We start from the raw sequence: 16,782 nt of genomic DNA, 5'->3' as shown, positions 1-16,782 counted from the left end.
GAGTGCCCTCTGTCTATACAGTTTGGGTCCCAGATGTCTCTGCTCCTCCTACTCTGAATAGAAGAAGCCCAAAGCCTGTGTCCTAAGGGTATCTCCTGTTGAGTTGAGTTTAAAGCCAAATGACATGGACTGAGGCTCTTGGTCACTCAGGTGGCCACCAACCAGGCCACGCAGCTTGTCATAGCAGGGTGTGCCTCCATAATTACCCCCTAAATATTATGGTGGTGTTTCAGCAGCTGCTTACAACACTGAATGATGCGGAAGCTTTTTATTTATTTTTAATATGTTTTTATTGATTTCAGAGAGAGGATGGGAGAGAGAGAGAGAGAGAGAAACATCAATGATGAGAGAGTCATTGATCAGCTGCCTCCTACACACACCCTACTGGGCATTTGCCCTGACCGGGAATTGAACCATGACCTCCTGTTCCTTAGGTCAACGCTCAGCTACTGAGCCATGCCGTCGGGCAGTGCAGAAGCATTTTAAACAAAAGGGCAGCCTTCAGTCCGAACATCCAGGAAAGGCATCTAAGGCTTTTTAAAATTTAATTATTAAAATGCCTATTTTTTATTCATCTATACTGCAATTTCCTTGAATCCCCTAGGTATAATTTAATAATATAATTTGTCACTCAAACTAGAATACTATTAAAAGTAAAAAGAGACACTGTTGCCTGGCCGAGCGTGGCTCAGCAGTTGAACGTTGACCTAGGATCCAAGAGATCGTGGTTCGATTCCCAGTCAGGGCACATGCCTGGGTTGCAGGCTTGATCTTCAGTCCAGTGGCATGCAGGAGGCAGCCGATTAATGATATATTTAAAAAAAAGAGAGAGAGACACTATTTATAACACACATAAACTGAGACTGACACTTATGTTCATACCCTAACTATAAAAGAAAACACTAATTTACACATTAACTGTTGAAGATTTTGTATAACCCGAATTCTAAAGCCAAGCATAATGATTTGGAATACACACACAACCAGTTCAGGTCATTTGTGTATAAATTTCATTACCATTTTTTAATAGGTATTAAGTAACAAATTATTTTCCCTAAAATTTTGAAGCCTTTGTCCCATTGCTTTCTAGTTTCCCTGTTGCTACTGAGAAATCCCATGCCGTTGTAACCCATAAGCTTTCTATGTGACCATTTGTTTTTTTCTTCCTTACCCATGACACATTAGGATCTTTTCTTTATCTGTTGTATTCTAAAATTTTATGATATTGTACCATGATACAGGTATTTTCTCATCTACTTTGCTGGATACATTTATCTTTCAGTTCTTGGAAATTTTGTTGAATTATTTCTCTGGTAATTTTTCTTCTGTTCTTTTTTTCTTTCTGGAATTGCTATTATTGTTAAAATATTCATACTAAAAACAGTATAGATTCAATGCAATCTCTATCAAAAATCCTAATAGCATTTTTTATAGAAAAAGAAAACACAATTCTATAATTCATGTGGCTCCACAAAAGACCAATAGTCAAATTAATAAAAAAAAACAAAGCTGGAGGACTCACACATCCTGACTTCAAAGTACATTACAAAGCTACAGTAATCAAAACAGTATGGTACTGGTATAAAGTCAGATACACAGACCAATGGAACAGAATATAGAGCCCAGAAATAAATCCATACATATGTGGTCAACTGATCTTTGGCACAGGATAGTTTGCCCAACAAATAGTGTTGGGAAAACTAGATATTCACATACAAAAGAATGAAATTGGACCCTTATCTTACACCTTATCCTACAAAAAAAAAAAAAGTCAATTGAAAATGGGTTAAAGACTTAAAACTAAAGCTTTTAGAAGAAAACATAGGGGAAAAGCTTCATGACATTGGTCTTGGTAATGAATTCATGGATGTGACACCAAAAGCACAGGTAACAAAGACAAAAATAAACAAGTAGACCACTTCAATCTAAGAATTTAATAAGATTTTTTTTTTTTGCAAAAGGGCCCTTTTAGTTTGTTGGTTATTTTTAATCATGTGAATTAAATGTATTTCTTTCATTTTTAATTGCAGAAATAGAAGAATATTCCATGGAAGTGTTATGCAAGGTAAGAAGGATCTTTGGGTAACACCTATAATATCTTTTCCATCCTGGAATTTTTACTGATATAAGACAGAAGTGTGGGTACTCACTTAAATCCTAGGAAAGCATCATTTCACAGAAATTAGTATAAATTCTTACTGAAAGTTGAGATGACATTTCAAAATGATAGCCAACCTTTGCTGTATGTCAGTACTGCTGTAAGCATTTGATGGGAGAGGAAACTGAGTCCCAGGGAGGTAAAGTAATTGTCTGAGGTCAACAGACAATAGAGCCAGGTTTGAACCCTATAATAGCTCACACACCGCTCCTCTTAGCCACTCCACCATATTGTCTTTCCATCCTGGGAATCTTAAAAATCACTGTATTTTGGTAAAGATGTCGGTGGCCAGACCTAAGGATTATTGTATGGATTGGTGACTATAATGGCTTTCCTATTCTAAGATAGGCATAAACACCATAGAAGAGAGGGAACCCTCATCTCAGAGCTTGTAGGGGGAGGATGGGGCAAAGGTGGGGAGAGTCTGTGACCCAAACCTCCTTAGAATGAAAGCAAAGGCTGGAGGGGTCAAGGGGAAGAAACAGAAAACTGGCAATACTGCTGATTGCATTAAAGTTCCAAAAAGCCCCCATCTCAGAGTCACCACTCTGTCTGGAGCTCCCCCTATCAGCCTTACATGCAGCCTTTGCATCTCATAGGGGAGTGTGGGTAGAAGCTTAGTTTCCAGTTAGGGTGGTTTTTCCTTCCTCGGTTCCCAAGTTTTACCTCTCCCACTCTGCCACTTCTGAGAGGATGCTGGAAAGGGAAGCAAGATAACCTAAAAGCTAGTGAAATGATTGAACACTGTGGTAGTTTGCTCGGACTGCCATAACAAAGTACCACAGACTGAGTAGCTAAAGCAACATAAATTTATTCTCCTGCCATTCTGGAGGCTAGAAGTCTGAGATCAAGGTGACAGCGTGGTTTTATCTGAGACTTCATCTGAGGCTTCTAGATGAAGCTTGAAGATGGCCATCTTCTCCCTGTGTCTTCACATGGTTTTTCCTCTGTATGTGTCTGTGTCCAAATCTCTTCTTATAAGGACATCAGTCATTGGATTAGGAACCACCCTAGTGACCTCATTTTAACTTTCACATTTTTAATGATCCCATCTTCAAATGCAGTCACATTCAGAGGTACCGAGGGCTAGGGCTTCAACCTATGAATTTTAGGGAGACAAAATTAAGTTCATAACAAAGGCAGACACAGTAATTCTAATCTTGAAGCAGCTGAGGTGGGTGGATACAATTTCTGACTTTTTGGTATATTTTCTTTCTTAGGACATGGTAACCTTCCTGGATAAGTTGGTAAGTAATACTTTTGAACTGATCTCTTTGGAGAATCCTGTTTGGGTCTGGGCAATGAGAGACAAGATGCAAGTCTTTTAAGGTATCAGCTATTGGAGCCGTTTAGGGGAGTAGCAAGGGCTAGGAAAGGCACACTTTGGGACAGTGGGAGGTGGGATGGGTTAGCGGAAGGAATTGCAAAGACAGAGATGGCAAAGAGTTTGGAGAGCAGTGTAAGAGATGAGCTTGTTTTGGTTTTTGTTTCATGAAAAGCATCTCCCAGGGAACAGGATACCTCTGTGGGCTTGAGTCAAGAAGTTTGGAAAATATCTTATAAGCTAATGTTTCACAGCTTTTTAAAACTTACATTTCTTTTGAAATATCTAAAATTGAGTGTCTTAATTTAACATTGTTTGGAATTTGAAATTCAAATCAACAATGGTGACCTATGAATACTCTTTTGCAGAACACACATACTCTCCCTGAGATTACAACTCAGTAACACCCTCCTTCCATCCTCAGTTAGGTCGTGGGGTGGAATGAAAACAGTAGAGGGATCTCTAAGAGACAGCCTCAAAGCAGTGGGATTTATCACTTGTTAGGTGGATGTGAGAGTCAAGGGAAGAATGTGCTGTGAAGGCATGGTGCCAGGCACTAACTAGTAAATGAGGCGAAAATGTCATGGTCCCTGTCCTCTACAGAGTCTCAGTCCCATGGAATTGGCATTGGAACCTTTGAGTATGCTCCGGACGTCTAAGAGGACACGGCCCAGTGTGGCCACCGCAGTCCTGATGCTATAATGACCTTACACTGCATGATCAGCGGGGTAGTCCCTAGGAAGTGAATGAAAGAATTACATCTGAGGGTTGGGCCTAAGGAGAACTCAAGACCTTGGGCTCTCAGCACCTCACCCCAGAAACCTACCTACATTCACCCCCCTTCTTTATCCTTTGCTAGGGCATCCCTCAAGCGGTGTTCATTGGCCATGACTGGGGTGGCATGCTGGTGTGGAACATGGCTCTCTTCTACCCTGAGAGAGTGAGGTAATTAAGCCATGAGCAATGAGATTTGGGTAAGACAGACTGAATTCCCATTAGAATCCTTCCTTAGGTCTAAATCCCAGAAAATTTCTCAAAAACAATAGGTTACTGGGAAGGTACCACCTTAGCTCCTTAGTACCCATTGACACATAAACAAGGAGGGCTTGATGAGCCAATGTCTTAGAAAGTGAGGCCTGTCCCAGTTACTGGTAGTGGGACAAATAATTCAGAGACAGAGTATTCAATGGGCATGCAGGAGAATGATGGTAGGCCTGGAGGGGAGTGGGAGAGGCAGGAGGGTAGCTGGGTTTATAGAATTAAGCACCAGGAAACACTTTAGTCCTAGATGGGGAGTCAGAAAATGTGGCTTCCAATTTTGCCCTGAACTGGCTGTGTGACAAATCACCCATTGGGCCTTGGTTTCCTCAGCCACCAAGTGGTAATTCTGACTCCCACCTGACTACACAACCCGCAAAATGCTGCACAGATATAGGTTAGAAAGGCATTTCATGGTCATCGTCTCTTCATTCATGACTGTCCTTAGAATGGTATTTCGGAGAACCAGCAGGAGCTTTCAAATGGTGGGTTTTGAACCCAGAGAGTCAGATGTTTTTGGCAGCCACACTGTATTTGAGTTGGCAACCAAAATTAAAACTCTGACCTCCCATTTCAGCCCGGGATCTTAGCAAGTTAAGTAAGCATTATCCTCACCAGCCATCTGGATTTTCCTAACTAATCCAGTTACTTTTTATTTGGCTAAGTTTATAAGAACAGAAACACTGGAGAACTAGGTTCAGCTCAACCCCAGCTCAAATGGAAGAATGGTATCAAAGACTAAGAAGAATTAAACATTTTCTAAAATATTTTAAAATTTTTCACACTCTTTTTCTGATTTTTTTAGCTTCTCTCTCTGTCCTCTCCCTCATTCAAAGGCAAAATAAGAGCTTAGTTCTTAACAACAGGATTCACCAAAAGGTTACTCTACCGACTGGATTAGAGGCCAAGTTCAGATTTTCATCAGGTCTTCCATGACGCCCAAATCCAGAAATGTTTCATCCCCCTGAACACCCATGGTATTCTGTGCTGTTCTTATGCTTATATCACAGTTTATCTCATAATAAAGTCATGGGTGTATTTGTTTAGCTTTCCTTATTACATTATAATTAGCTCCTTGAGTATTGATTTTATATTTTCTCTCCCCTAGTATGTATACAGCATGGAATCACACTCAACACAGGAGAGACATAGTGAGTGAAGGAAGGAAAAAATGAATGCCAAGCACAAGGGAGAGATTGTAGTGTCCACATATTCTGATCAAGGTTGATATACTGTAGGTAGAGTGTGTGCGCGCCTTTGTGTGAGTGTGTGTATGGTCTGTCTTTATGTAAGGCAAGTGAGAAATACTGCAGTTTAATGGGGGGAAACACTGGACTGGGAGTCAAGAAATCTGAGTGCTGATCCCTTTCTCCCACACACAGCTGGGGTGAGAGCTTGTGCACATCACTTTCCCACTTTGAGCTTTGGTTTGACATGTAAGGTCCTTTCTGGTCCTTGCAGACTGTCTTCTTATAGGGTCTATGTCCTGGTGCCTCTTCTTTCCATAGGGCAGTGGCAAGTTTGAATACTCCCTTCATGCCATCTAACCCCAACGTGACCCTAATGGAGATCATCAAAGCCAATCCTGTTTTTGATTACCAGCTCTATTTCCAAGAACCGGTAAGTTTGGCGCCCTGAAAGCAATGATCCCAGCAAGATATTCTTCTTACTCATTTCTCTCTCCTTCTCCACATTGGCCTGATGTCTCTCTGTCCCCTTTAATTTTCTGTGGCATTAGTCAACAATGATTTTACAAATGGGCTTAGGTGAAACTGACTCTGGAACTCCGCTGGTCCTTTCCAGGTGCTGACACATTTCTGTGTGAGTGTATTTGGGGTGGTGAGGGGAATGAGAACGGAGGTGATGACACACTAGGGTCTGCTGAGCACTAGTTTGGAGCTGTCTCCTCTTAATTTTCTGACTGAGAAAGTGGTGGAACCCACTTCTTGTTGGTGACAGTTCCTGGCCTCTTGCCAGGGACCTGGTATCTCAGCTTCTTGAGGAGTAGGGTTTGTGATTACAGGGAGCAGTAGAGCCTAAAAGCCCTGCACTGGCCCCTAGTGTGGTTTGGGAGATGTGGAGGGATTGCTTGGTGTCACCCCATGCGCCGCAAAACCCAAGATGCCCCTTGGAGCTCCAGTGATATGTGTGATAGCAGCATTGTGAGTCAGTGTCATCTGGCCTGCCCTCCTCCCCCCTGCAGCTGACCTGAGCTTTGGGGGTACCTGCTGCTCATTCATTTGTGGAATCTGGATCCCAATGTCCGGCTACACCCAGGTAATTCTAGGAAGGATAAAAGAAGTTTCCTTAACACTCTAAAGAGAGTAGAGTGGATCAAATTAATTAATAAAGCACTCCAAGAGCGTTTCCCCACATCTCACCCAGCTCTTGCCCCTCTGATGCTCAAAGGTGTTACCATTTCTAGTGACGGTCACAACCACCCCAGTTTTGATTCGGCCAGTAACTTTTCTCTAAGAACAACTTTGGTTGATAAGATGGTGCCTTGAAAGAGGAAGTTTTTGATTCGAGCACTAACCTGACTCATTCAGTAAGACACCAGAAGCCTCCAGCAATATCATGAAAAGATGCGCGATGTATCACACCCTCCACGAAAGCCAGGGCCCTTCTGAGCCACGGTCCAAAGTGTGGGAAGACCCCAGAATGTGGGAAGAGCCAGCTTCCTTCAGCTTGAATTGAGTCCAAATTAATTAGTTTGAAGCAGTCTTGATCTTGAAGGATGGATATAATTAGATGGCATATTAGTCAGGGCTGCCGTAGCAAAGTACCATGGACTGGGCGGCTTAAACAACAAAATTTATTATCTCTGAGTTCCAGAGGCTGGAAGTCCAAGATCAAGGTGTCTACACAGTTGTTTTTTTATGAAGCCTCTCTCCTTTGTTTGTAGACAGCCCTTTTCTCCATGTGTCCTCACATGGTATATCCTCTGTGTGTGTGTCTCTGTGTCCAAATTTCCTCTTCTTGTAAGGACACCTGTCTCGGTGGGCTAGGGTCCACCCTAAAGACCTATTTTAATCACCTCTTTAAAGACCCTATCTCCAGTACCATTACATTCTGAGCTACTAGGGGTCAGGACTTCGGGGAGACACAATTCAACCCATAACAGATGGGTAAAGGGAAAAAAAGAACAGTGGAGGGGACAGTGAGAGTGAAGAGTGGGGACTCTGAGAAACTCACATATTTGGAATGAGATCTGTGAGTAGGACTGGAAAGAGGTAGGTACCCTTGTGCAAAGCCTGTGAAGTAGCCCCAAGTTTTCGTTGATGTCAGCAGTAGTAGAGAACCGTTGTAGTTTGTCACCCCATCACAGATGGCCCTGTGAAAATTCTCCCAGCGGGACTAGAAATTGGAGCCCAGTCTAGGGTGTGGTGTTCTGCCTGTTGCCCTTCCCAGGTGTTTGCTTCACCAGGTCCAGCTCACACGGGAGAAGTATCTGCTGGGGGGAAGGGGGGCGGCGGGAACAAAGTGGTGGTTCTTGGTTCTTGAGTGGCAGCTCCTTGGCCTTTGGGAGTTGAGGAGGGAACGGAGTCCCACACTAAATTAGGAAGCTGGTGTTTGGGTCCCTCTCACCTCTTATCTGACCAGTTTTCAATCTCTGGCTCTGTTTGCCCCCCTGCAAGAATCCAACCCATTCCCACTGCCCTCTGTGTTCGAAGAGCTCCTCTCACAAAGGACCCCGCCCCACACGTCTCTTCCGTCACCTCAAATGTCCCATGTACCTTAGTCACTTCTCACCCTTCTCCCTTCTCCCCTCTCCCCTGCTCCAGCCCCCAGCCCTGTGTGCAGGTTACAGTAGGCCCTCAACGGCCTGGCCCATGGGTGTTCCATGTGGAGAGTACAGAGGGTGAGGGAGGGCGCGGGGTTTCGTGCCCACTTGTTTCTTCTCCATCCCTTTTCTCCTTTCTCCCTTTTTCATCCTTTGATTGAATATTTGTAAGAAGACTCCTACCTGCTGCAAAGCGAATGTGCCCTGTAATGTGTGAGAGAGGGATTGAGCATTGCAAGTATGTTTAAAGGTCAGAGATGTTTTGACTAGTGTCACTTATGAAGAATTAATATTCATTATTCCATCTAGCGAATATTTTGTGCATTTTCTATTATGTGCCCTGAAAGGGCCTCAGGGCTCTGCAAGGTTTCTCCAGACTCCACTTTGAGAAATACTGCTCTTTAAAAAAGTTGTATTAATGTAATTATTGGAGATAGGAAAAAGGAAGTAGTAGTTGCACTATATGTTGTGTTTTGGTTAAACTTCATTTAGAGTATTTATCAATGGGATTTAGCCCATTAAAATTATTTTTATTATCTTTAAAATTATAAAATACACATAATGTAAAATTTACCATTTTAACCATTTTAAGTGTACAGTTCAGTGGCATTAAGTATGTTCACACTGTTGTGCAGCCGTCACCACCATCCATCTCCGGAACTCTTTTCATCTTGCAAAACTGAAACTCTGTCCCCATTAAACATTAACTCCCCATCCCCCCACCCCCCCACCCTGGCAACCCCCATTCTGCTTCCTGTCTCTATGAATTTGACTACTCTACGGGGAATCCTACAGTATTTGTCCTTTTGTGTCTGGCTTATTTCACTTAGCATAATGTCCTCAGGGTTCACGCTGTAGCAAGTGTCAGCATTTCTTCCTCTTTAAGACAGTAATATCCTTCTGTTTCTTTGTACATCTGTCATGGACAGTTGGGTTGCAACTGCTGCTTTTTTGGGCTCTATATGCCAATTAGTTCTGTTCACAGCAGCACTGTGACATCTCTCTCATCTTTTCAGCTGAGCAAGTAGACTCGGACAGGCTCACTAACTGGAGCGATACCAAGTACATGGGTGGGTCAGGATGTGGACCTGGTCTTGTTTGACTTCAGGTCCCTTATGCCACCCTTCGGGACAGAGGGAGGGGCATGAATTTTATTGGGTCTTGCACATCCAGCAGAGAGGGGAGGAGCTAACCAGGATAAGCTCAAAGTCCTGATTGAAAAAGTGACCTCAGGGGAAAGACAATAAATTATTGCAGCCCTAGTAGGATAAAGTTTTTGGTTTCAAAGGTTGATATAGTCGTGAAAAAAATCAGTACCTCTGTTCTGTTACAGCAGCTGGACTTAAAATCTGCAAGGAGAGTGTGGGGATAGTGTTTTTGTTTGGGTAGAGAGAGAGAAACATCGATGTGACAGAGACACATTGATTGGTTGCCTCCCACAGGAGCCCCAGCCAGGGTCAGGGATCAAGCCTGCAACCGAGGCACATGCCCTTGGCCAAAATTGAACCTGGGACCCTTCAGTACACAGGCCCATGCTCTAAGCACTTAGCCAAACCAGCTAGGGCAGGATGGTTTTGTTTGTAAGAACAAAGCCTCTTGGCTTGGAAATGTTAGGTATTCAAAGTAGTGATCTGGCCACTGAAAGGAACACGGGAACCAGGCACAGAGGGTGTCAGGATAGGCACAGAGCTGGGTCTTAAGGAGAAATCACTCACCTGGGTTCTGCCAGCATGTCTGCTACCTACTCCGTAATGGGGCAAGTCCCTTCCTATCTCTGGCCCTCAGTTTCTTCACCTGAAGAAGGATGGTCTCATTGGATGATTTTCAAACAGGTTATAGCTGCAAATGAAGCTAAATTCAGGACAAGAAGTAACATGCCAAGTACAGCAACTCTTTGCTTCAGGGATGGGTGTTGGTAGCCAGCCCTTTCTTCCTGCCTCACTCCCAACCCAGTTCCCACAGCTCTCTAGCTTGGAGGAGTCGTCCAAGAGGCTCAAGACTCATTCAGACTCATTCAGCCTAAGGGAGGCTCTACCGTCTTGGTGCACCCAGCCCTTCCCACCCTTGTTCCTGTTTGCTGAGCCCTGCAGGGTGTAGCGTAGACAAACTCCAGGTTTAGGTCCAGCCCTGCCCCTAGCTCTTTGAACTCCTAGTCCACCTTTACTTATCTTGCCCTGAGAATTTGCCAAATCTGGTGGAAACTAATACTAAAAGGTGTGTTTTCCTTTCTTCGCAGAGAAGGGATAATAGGCTTTGCATTTGTATTCTTAAGGGAGGAGGAGAATCAGCTGAGTGATTTCAGCAGGACCTGTTCCATTTTTAAAATCTTAGGATTTTTCATGTCTCACTTAGCCTGGGGTTATCTCACAGCCCCTTTACCCCCCAAATCAGAACATGTCTGGTATGTCCTGTTAATCCTGCCTTCTTCCACTTCCCAGCACGGTTTGTCTTTACTTCTCAGCAGTATATATATAATTTTATTTGGGGGGGGGGGTGTTTGTGTGTGCGTGCACGCATGCATCTGAAACCATATATCAAGCTATAGGCAGATTTCAAGCACCAAAACCTGCTTTTAAGTATTTAACCAGCTGAGAAACTGGGGAATAGAGAGAAAATGTAGGAAAAGTAAATTTTAGGTAGTAGTCAAGGAAGAGGGTTTTGCCTGGCTGAAGGGTACCTTCACATCCTCAACATCCACAAGTGATCTTCTTTCTCCCTCACAGTGTGGTCTTTCTTAATCCCCAGAGCATGCTAACTCACCCTGGCTGGCTTGCTCAGTGGTTTGAGCGTCAGCCGTGGACTGAAAGGTCCTGGGTTCTGTCCTGACCAAGGGCACGTACGGTTGCAGGCTCAATCCCCAGCCCCAGTTAATGTGTCTCTCTCACATCAATGTTTCTCTCTCTCTTCCACCCTCTCTGAAAAGCAACAGGAAAAAATATCCTCAAGTGAGGATTAAAAAAAAGAGAGAACACACTGTCTCGGGATAGCAGGTGGTTTGTTGCATTCTTTTCTGTTAGGTATTTATGCTTGCAACTTTAAAAAAGAGGCTGAGTTGTGTAAAATAGAGTTAAATTTCCTTTCACTAATCTAGAACTCTAGCTACTATGAATATTCCTCATTTTTTAAAAAGTGTGCTAAGTAAGTGTGTGTATGCCACACACCCACACACAGGTATATACATAATTTTTGGTATAAATTGAATCGTTCTGCCTTTTTCATTTAATCCATCGGAGACAGATTTCCCGTCCGTACATATAGATTAACCTCATTCCTTTTTAATGGCTGCTTGGTGCTTCATGAAACAGATGGACCATGATTCATTTCCCCAGTGCTCTGCTGAAGAACACGATTTTGATGGCTTTTCACAGCTCAATAGTACATTTGAAGGAAAATGCCACCGTGAGCCACCTTACTCGCCAGCCTTTATCATGGTTTTTGTTTTTGTGCCCCCCATGGAAGAAACTCGTGGCATTTCATTTTTGTTTGCTTCAATGGGTAGTGTTATGTTACAGTGAAAAGAACCAAATCCTGAGGGGCTTAAAGTCTGGAGTTCCCGTTTCCAGCCTGGCCATTTATAATTTATAGTCCACCTTCGAACAAGGTCACGTCTCAACCTGAGGGTCTTCACCTTCAAGATGGCCCTCTCATCTCAGTGGCAGCGTGCCTCGGGGCATCACAGCCCCTCCGAGGCCTGGCTTCTCTCTCATCATCTGCCTGGCCAAGCTGCAGGGAGTTATAGTTTTTCACATGCCTCTATCCACTGGCATCCTCAACCCCAGGAACAACCACCCCAGCCGTTTCCCTGCCTGTTTTGAGAGAACTCTGTCCCAGAGTTTCAGAGGAATTCAAGTAATATCAAGGTAGACAGAACATGAAGCAGAGTTACTGGCTCCTGCCCACTGATTAGAGGGATGCTCCCCTCTGAGACAGTGTCTTGTGGTCTTAGCTATAGAGGCATGAAAGCTGCCTGAGCTCGTGTTTTGTGGGAGCTCCCTTTTGGCATCTGTTTGCTCATTAAGGATTATTTGAGGACCAAAGCCCTGCCCAGACCTCTGGGCCTGTGGTGATACCTCCACCCACTGAGATACGCCCCTGAGCTCATGAACAGCAGTGGTTTCTGGCATGGGGGCTGCCCTGCATAAATGAGTGATGACCCGTGGTGACAGGGCTGACCAGGGCTTTTATTGATCACTGAAAATGTACTTCCTTCCATGGCTATTTCTTGCCTCAGCATTCATCACGTAGCAGAGGGCTATGATTGATTCTCCATCTTAATTGAATCTTACAAATGTAAGGGGATTGTAATTAATGCACCAACATCACTTTCCTCATAAATCTCAAACTGCAGATCTAGCACTGCCTGATGACAATTGTGTCCATGGCTGTGGTGCTGGCATCTCATAGATCTAGAGCTCTAGTGACTTGCAATGTGCAGAGCAAATGAAGTGCAGTGGAGAAGGACCTCCTTCAGTGTGCAAGGCCAGAGGCCCACTGGTCACTGGAATGCTTTATTGACCTGGCTAATAGGACCCTCTTCCCTGGGAAGGTTATTCTACCCAGGACCACTCACAGATGATCCCAGGAATAAGATGAGTGGATGCTTCTCTGCTCTTGGGGCCTCCAAGGAGACACATCAAAGACTCTGTGGGATCTAAGAAGAGTAGAGCTATTTTATTGTGATAGGGGAAGGCAGGACTTCCTGGAGAAGGCAGTGTTTGAGACAGGCCTTGAAGGCCAAACTGAGGGATATAGGTGTTCTTGGTGGAAGTTATAGTATTTTAAATGAGGGAGGTGGAAAAGCAGGGCATCCATTTAGGAAACATTCTGCAATTCAGTTTAGTTGTTACCTGGGTATGCTCAGGTGAGCAATGGGAAGGAGGAGAGAAGAATAGATTGGCACTTTGCTATATAGACTGTGTGTCCCACCCCCACCCCGCTGCATATTCATGTGTTGAAATCCTAACCCCTGATGTGATGCTAATAGGAGGTGGACCCTTTGGGAGATGATTGGGTCTTGAGGGTGGAACCCTCATAAATGGAATTAGTGCCCTTATAAAGGAGACCCCAGGTAGCCCCCTCCCCCTTCTACCATGTGAGGACACAGCGTGAGGACATATTGAGAAGATGCCATCCGTGAACCAGGAAGTGAGCTCTCACCAGACACAATCTGCTGGGGCCTCGATCTTGAACATACATCCCAGCCTCCAGACTGTGAGAAATAAGTGTCTGTTTAAAAGCTACACAATTCATGTTTCTGTTCTAGCAACCAGGATGGACTAAGACACATTGCCATACTCTTATTCGGTTCCTTCCCATAACACCGGTCCCCTTAGGGACTGTGTCGAGGAAGGATCTCTGTTATTTCTGAGCAGTTGTACTTGGTGGATTGTGCCTCAGGGACAGCTGACTTTCTTTATACTGATTCTATAACAGCTTTCAGGTCCAAGGGCTTTCAATTCCTGGAAAAGACAGATTGGATTAAAAATTTTTCTTTTATGCCCTAAATATCATGGACCCAGGTGACCCGAGCCAGTAGAATAGGATCCACTGATGAATGTTAAAGCCACTTGCCACCTCCCTCCCTGTATGTGTTTGGAAATGCTCCCTGATGAGGAATTGAGTAAGAAGGAAAGGGGGTAGGGAGATGAATCCCGACCCTTCATTAAGTTAACAGATAATATCAGGCAGTTATCATACTCTATACATTCATTATCCTTCTTCCTGGGAGCATGACATTTATCTTTGGGCAGCCTTCTGGCTTTCTGGTTAGTCAGCCAAGCCTGAGGCTACAGAGAGTTAAACAGTCACAAAGGGTTAAACGGAGAGTCCAACATTTCCCAGACGCCTTTGCTGCTGGAGCCATAGTGCATCTGTGAGTTCTCCTACAACAAGCAATACCTTCTCATTGTAGGAATTTTGAAAAACATAAAAGAAAGGAAAGCAATATCCATAAACCCACCTCCCAGGGAAGGACCACTGTAAGCATCATGTATTTAATTTTAACCATTTAAAAAAAAATGTGTTTCAGTGTGAAAATTTCCCTGAATATACTTCTAATGAAAGTTGGGCTGGATGGCACAGAGGTTGGGGGTGTCTTCCAGTCAGATCAGAGAGGGGTATGGAGTCTAAGATTTCTGCTTTCTTGATTGTTTTAGGGAGTGGCTGAGGCCGAACTTGAAGAGGACCTGAATCGGACTTTCAAAACCTTTTTCAGAGCAAGTGATGAGGTGAGGGGTACAGGGGTGAAAGGATAGGAGAAGGGCTGGGTAGCAGGGAGGGGAAGCTGCAGAGGTGCAAAAGTCTCTGGATGGCCCCCCTAGGTGGAGGGGGGAGGGGATTGGAGAGCCTGTGAATGAGCAAGTTGGCCTTCTTTCCTTTGACTTCTGTAGTCAGGGTGATTGGGATCCTCACTCTACTGGTCACATTAGTGGGGAAAGGTCACATCCTCACTGCCACTCACCAGTAAGGCTTTGAAACTAAAATCAAAGAATGATTATAATAATGACAGTTGAGAAATTATACCATTTTAATATGCATAATTGTTTATCAAAATCCAAAATTAATTGCTATCTCTAACCTTTTTCTTGAACAACCACATTTGTTTATAATGGCTCATCTCCATAACCCCGTCACACCTTCCTGTCTTAGGTGTTAGTAGTTACTGTCATTACCATTGTTTCATATAGTCAGTGCCTGTTTAGCCTTTCCATGTTTGCCACTTTCTTTGCTGATCACTTCTAGCATCTCACTCTTTTATGTCAAGTTCAATTGCTTTCTTCTGGAAGGACCTTCTTTTGTAGTTAGTTCTTTCAAAAGTCTGTTCATAGAAAAATCGTAATTTTTTTGGCCAGAAAATGTCTTTATTTTGCTTTCAATCTCAAAGAATAGTTTGAGTATGGAATTCTAGGTTGACAATTTTTTCTTTTAGAGGCTCCTGTCATTGTTTATGAGAAATCAGCCTCAAGTCTACTCTCTTATTGGTCTCTTAGTAGTGTCTAATCTGCAGTTTAACCTATCTTTGAAGTTTTTTTAAAATTTCACTGAACATTTTTTTAAATTTATTAAAGTTGTATTTGGTTCTTTTTCAGATCATTCTGATCTCTTGTTCTGTTCTTGTTTTTCAGTTTCTTCTTTTCTTTAATTTTTTTAAGCATACTCATTTTTCATTCTCTCTTGCTCAGGTTCTGTTATTTGATATTCACTATTTGCTATGTTTGCTGTCTCTTGTAATGGGATTTGGGTGGGGAGTTCAAGAGAGAGAAGAGAGGAAGTTTGGTAATTTTGGTTTGTGAGCTCAGTAGCACTGAATCTGCACCATTCTGCTCCATTTGGGATTGAGGAAATGACCCTCTTTGTGCTTTAGCATTGACTGCTTCTGTGAGGCATCCTGGTGATATTACCAGCCCAGCCTCACTTTGTTGTTGTTGACTTTGCATCTTGGGGGTTTCCAGATCACGGCGATAGTATAAATTCAAAGCCAAGCACTTGTGAAGGCAGGCTTTTAGCTATGAATTTCTAGGTGAACATTTTTTGGTTTCCTCTTAGTACCAAACTAAGTGGACCAACTCCTTTGACATCTCTCTGTCATGGTGGGTGGGTTTTTTCTAGTCCACCCTTTAACTGAGGACCACAGATTTATTGGATTTACTGTGGAGGGCTGGGGAGGGTCTCATTTTTAACTTCCCATCAGCCATAGACCTAAGGTCTCATCTTTTGTTCCCACTGGTTAATATACCCAAGTTCGTGCATCACCAAGACCTACAAGTGTTTGGAGACAACCTTGTCCCAGACCTTTGGTTGTTAGCTACTTCTGCTGTGACCCCTGAGGACTGTATACCTCTCTTGGGATTTTAGCATGTTTGTAATAGTCTAATGGCACTCGTAGGTCTGTGTTGTGTCAGGGTTTTTAGGTGATCTGTTTCTAGCATATTTTCTTTACTTTTTACCCATGACATAATTTCTAACTTTTCTCCCTACAGAATTTGTTAAGCACGAAGAAAATCTGTGAAATGGGTAAGAGATATTCTTAGAAGGGAAGGGAGACAGGAGGGCCATGGCAGGAACCAGCTGAGCATTAATGTTTCTCCATCTGACTATGAGCAGAAACAGCTACCTGCCAGCTCTGAACTATGACTTGCTTCATATAAGGTCCCCACAGGTGAATAACACCCCTTAGCCCTGGGCTGACCACAGAGCCTCAGGTTACTTTCTTTCAGGGACCTTTGGATTCAAGATCTTAGAAAGTAAGAGCTTGGAGGAATCTTAGAACTGCCAGGGCAATCCCACCCTCTACTGATAAGGACTGAGACTCAAGGTAGAAACTGACATCTGCAGGGTCACCTGGTGCAGGCAGAGGGGACAGTTGGGCTAGACCCCAAGTCAAGTCTCCTCTGTCATAGTCCGCTGTCCTGTCCTCCATCCCAACCCTGCATCCTGATCGTTTCCAGTTCTGTCACATGAAGACCACCCTTGTTCTCC

At 43.7% G+C, this 16,782-nt stretch overlaps 1 protein-coding gene across 2 annotated transcripts in view; it reads left to right on the top strand.

Annotated features, from left to right (window-relative positions):
* EPHX2 (epoxide hydrolase 2) overlaps positions 1–16,782 on the top strand; it is a 46,122-nt gene that overhangs the window by 21,739 nt on the left and 7,601 nt on the right. For both annotated transcript variants that reach the window (XM_081135094.1, XM_081135095.1), the window contains 6 exons: positions 2,031–2,065; positions 3,379–3,405; positions 4,342–4,427; positions 6,029–6,140; positions 14,460–14,531; positions 16,284–16,317. In XM_081135094.1, coding sequence (XP_080991220.1) covers positions 2,031–2,065; positions 3,379–3,405; positions 4,342–4,427; positions 6,029–6,140; positions 14,460–14,531; positions 16,284–16,317 — 366 coding nt within the window. The remainder of the gene's footprint in view (positions 1–2,030; positions 2,066–3,378; positions 3,406–4,341; positions 4,428–6,028; positions 6,141–14,459; positions 14,532–16,283; positions 16,318–16,782) is intronic.

The sequence above is a fragment of the Miniopterus schreibersii genome, assembly GCF_964146895.1.
Source record: "Miniopterus schreibersii genome assembly, chromosome: 4".
NCBI classification, from domain to species: Eukaryota; Metazoa; Chordata; class Mammalia; order Chiroptera; family Miniopteridae; genus Miniopterus; species Miniopterus schreibersii.
This window is presented reverse-complemented; position numbering and strand designations above follow the sequence as displayed.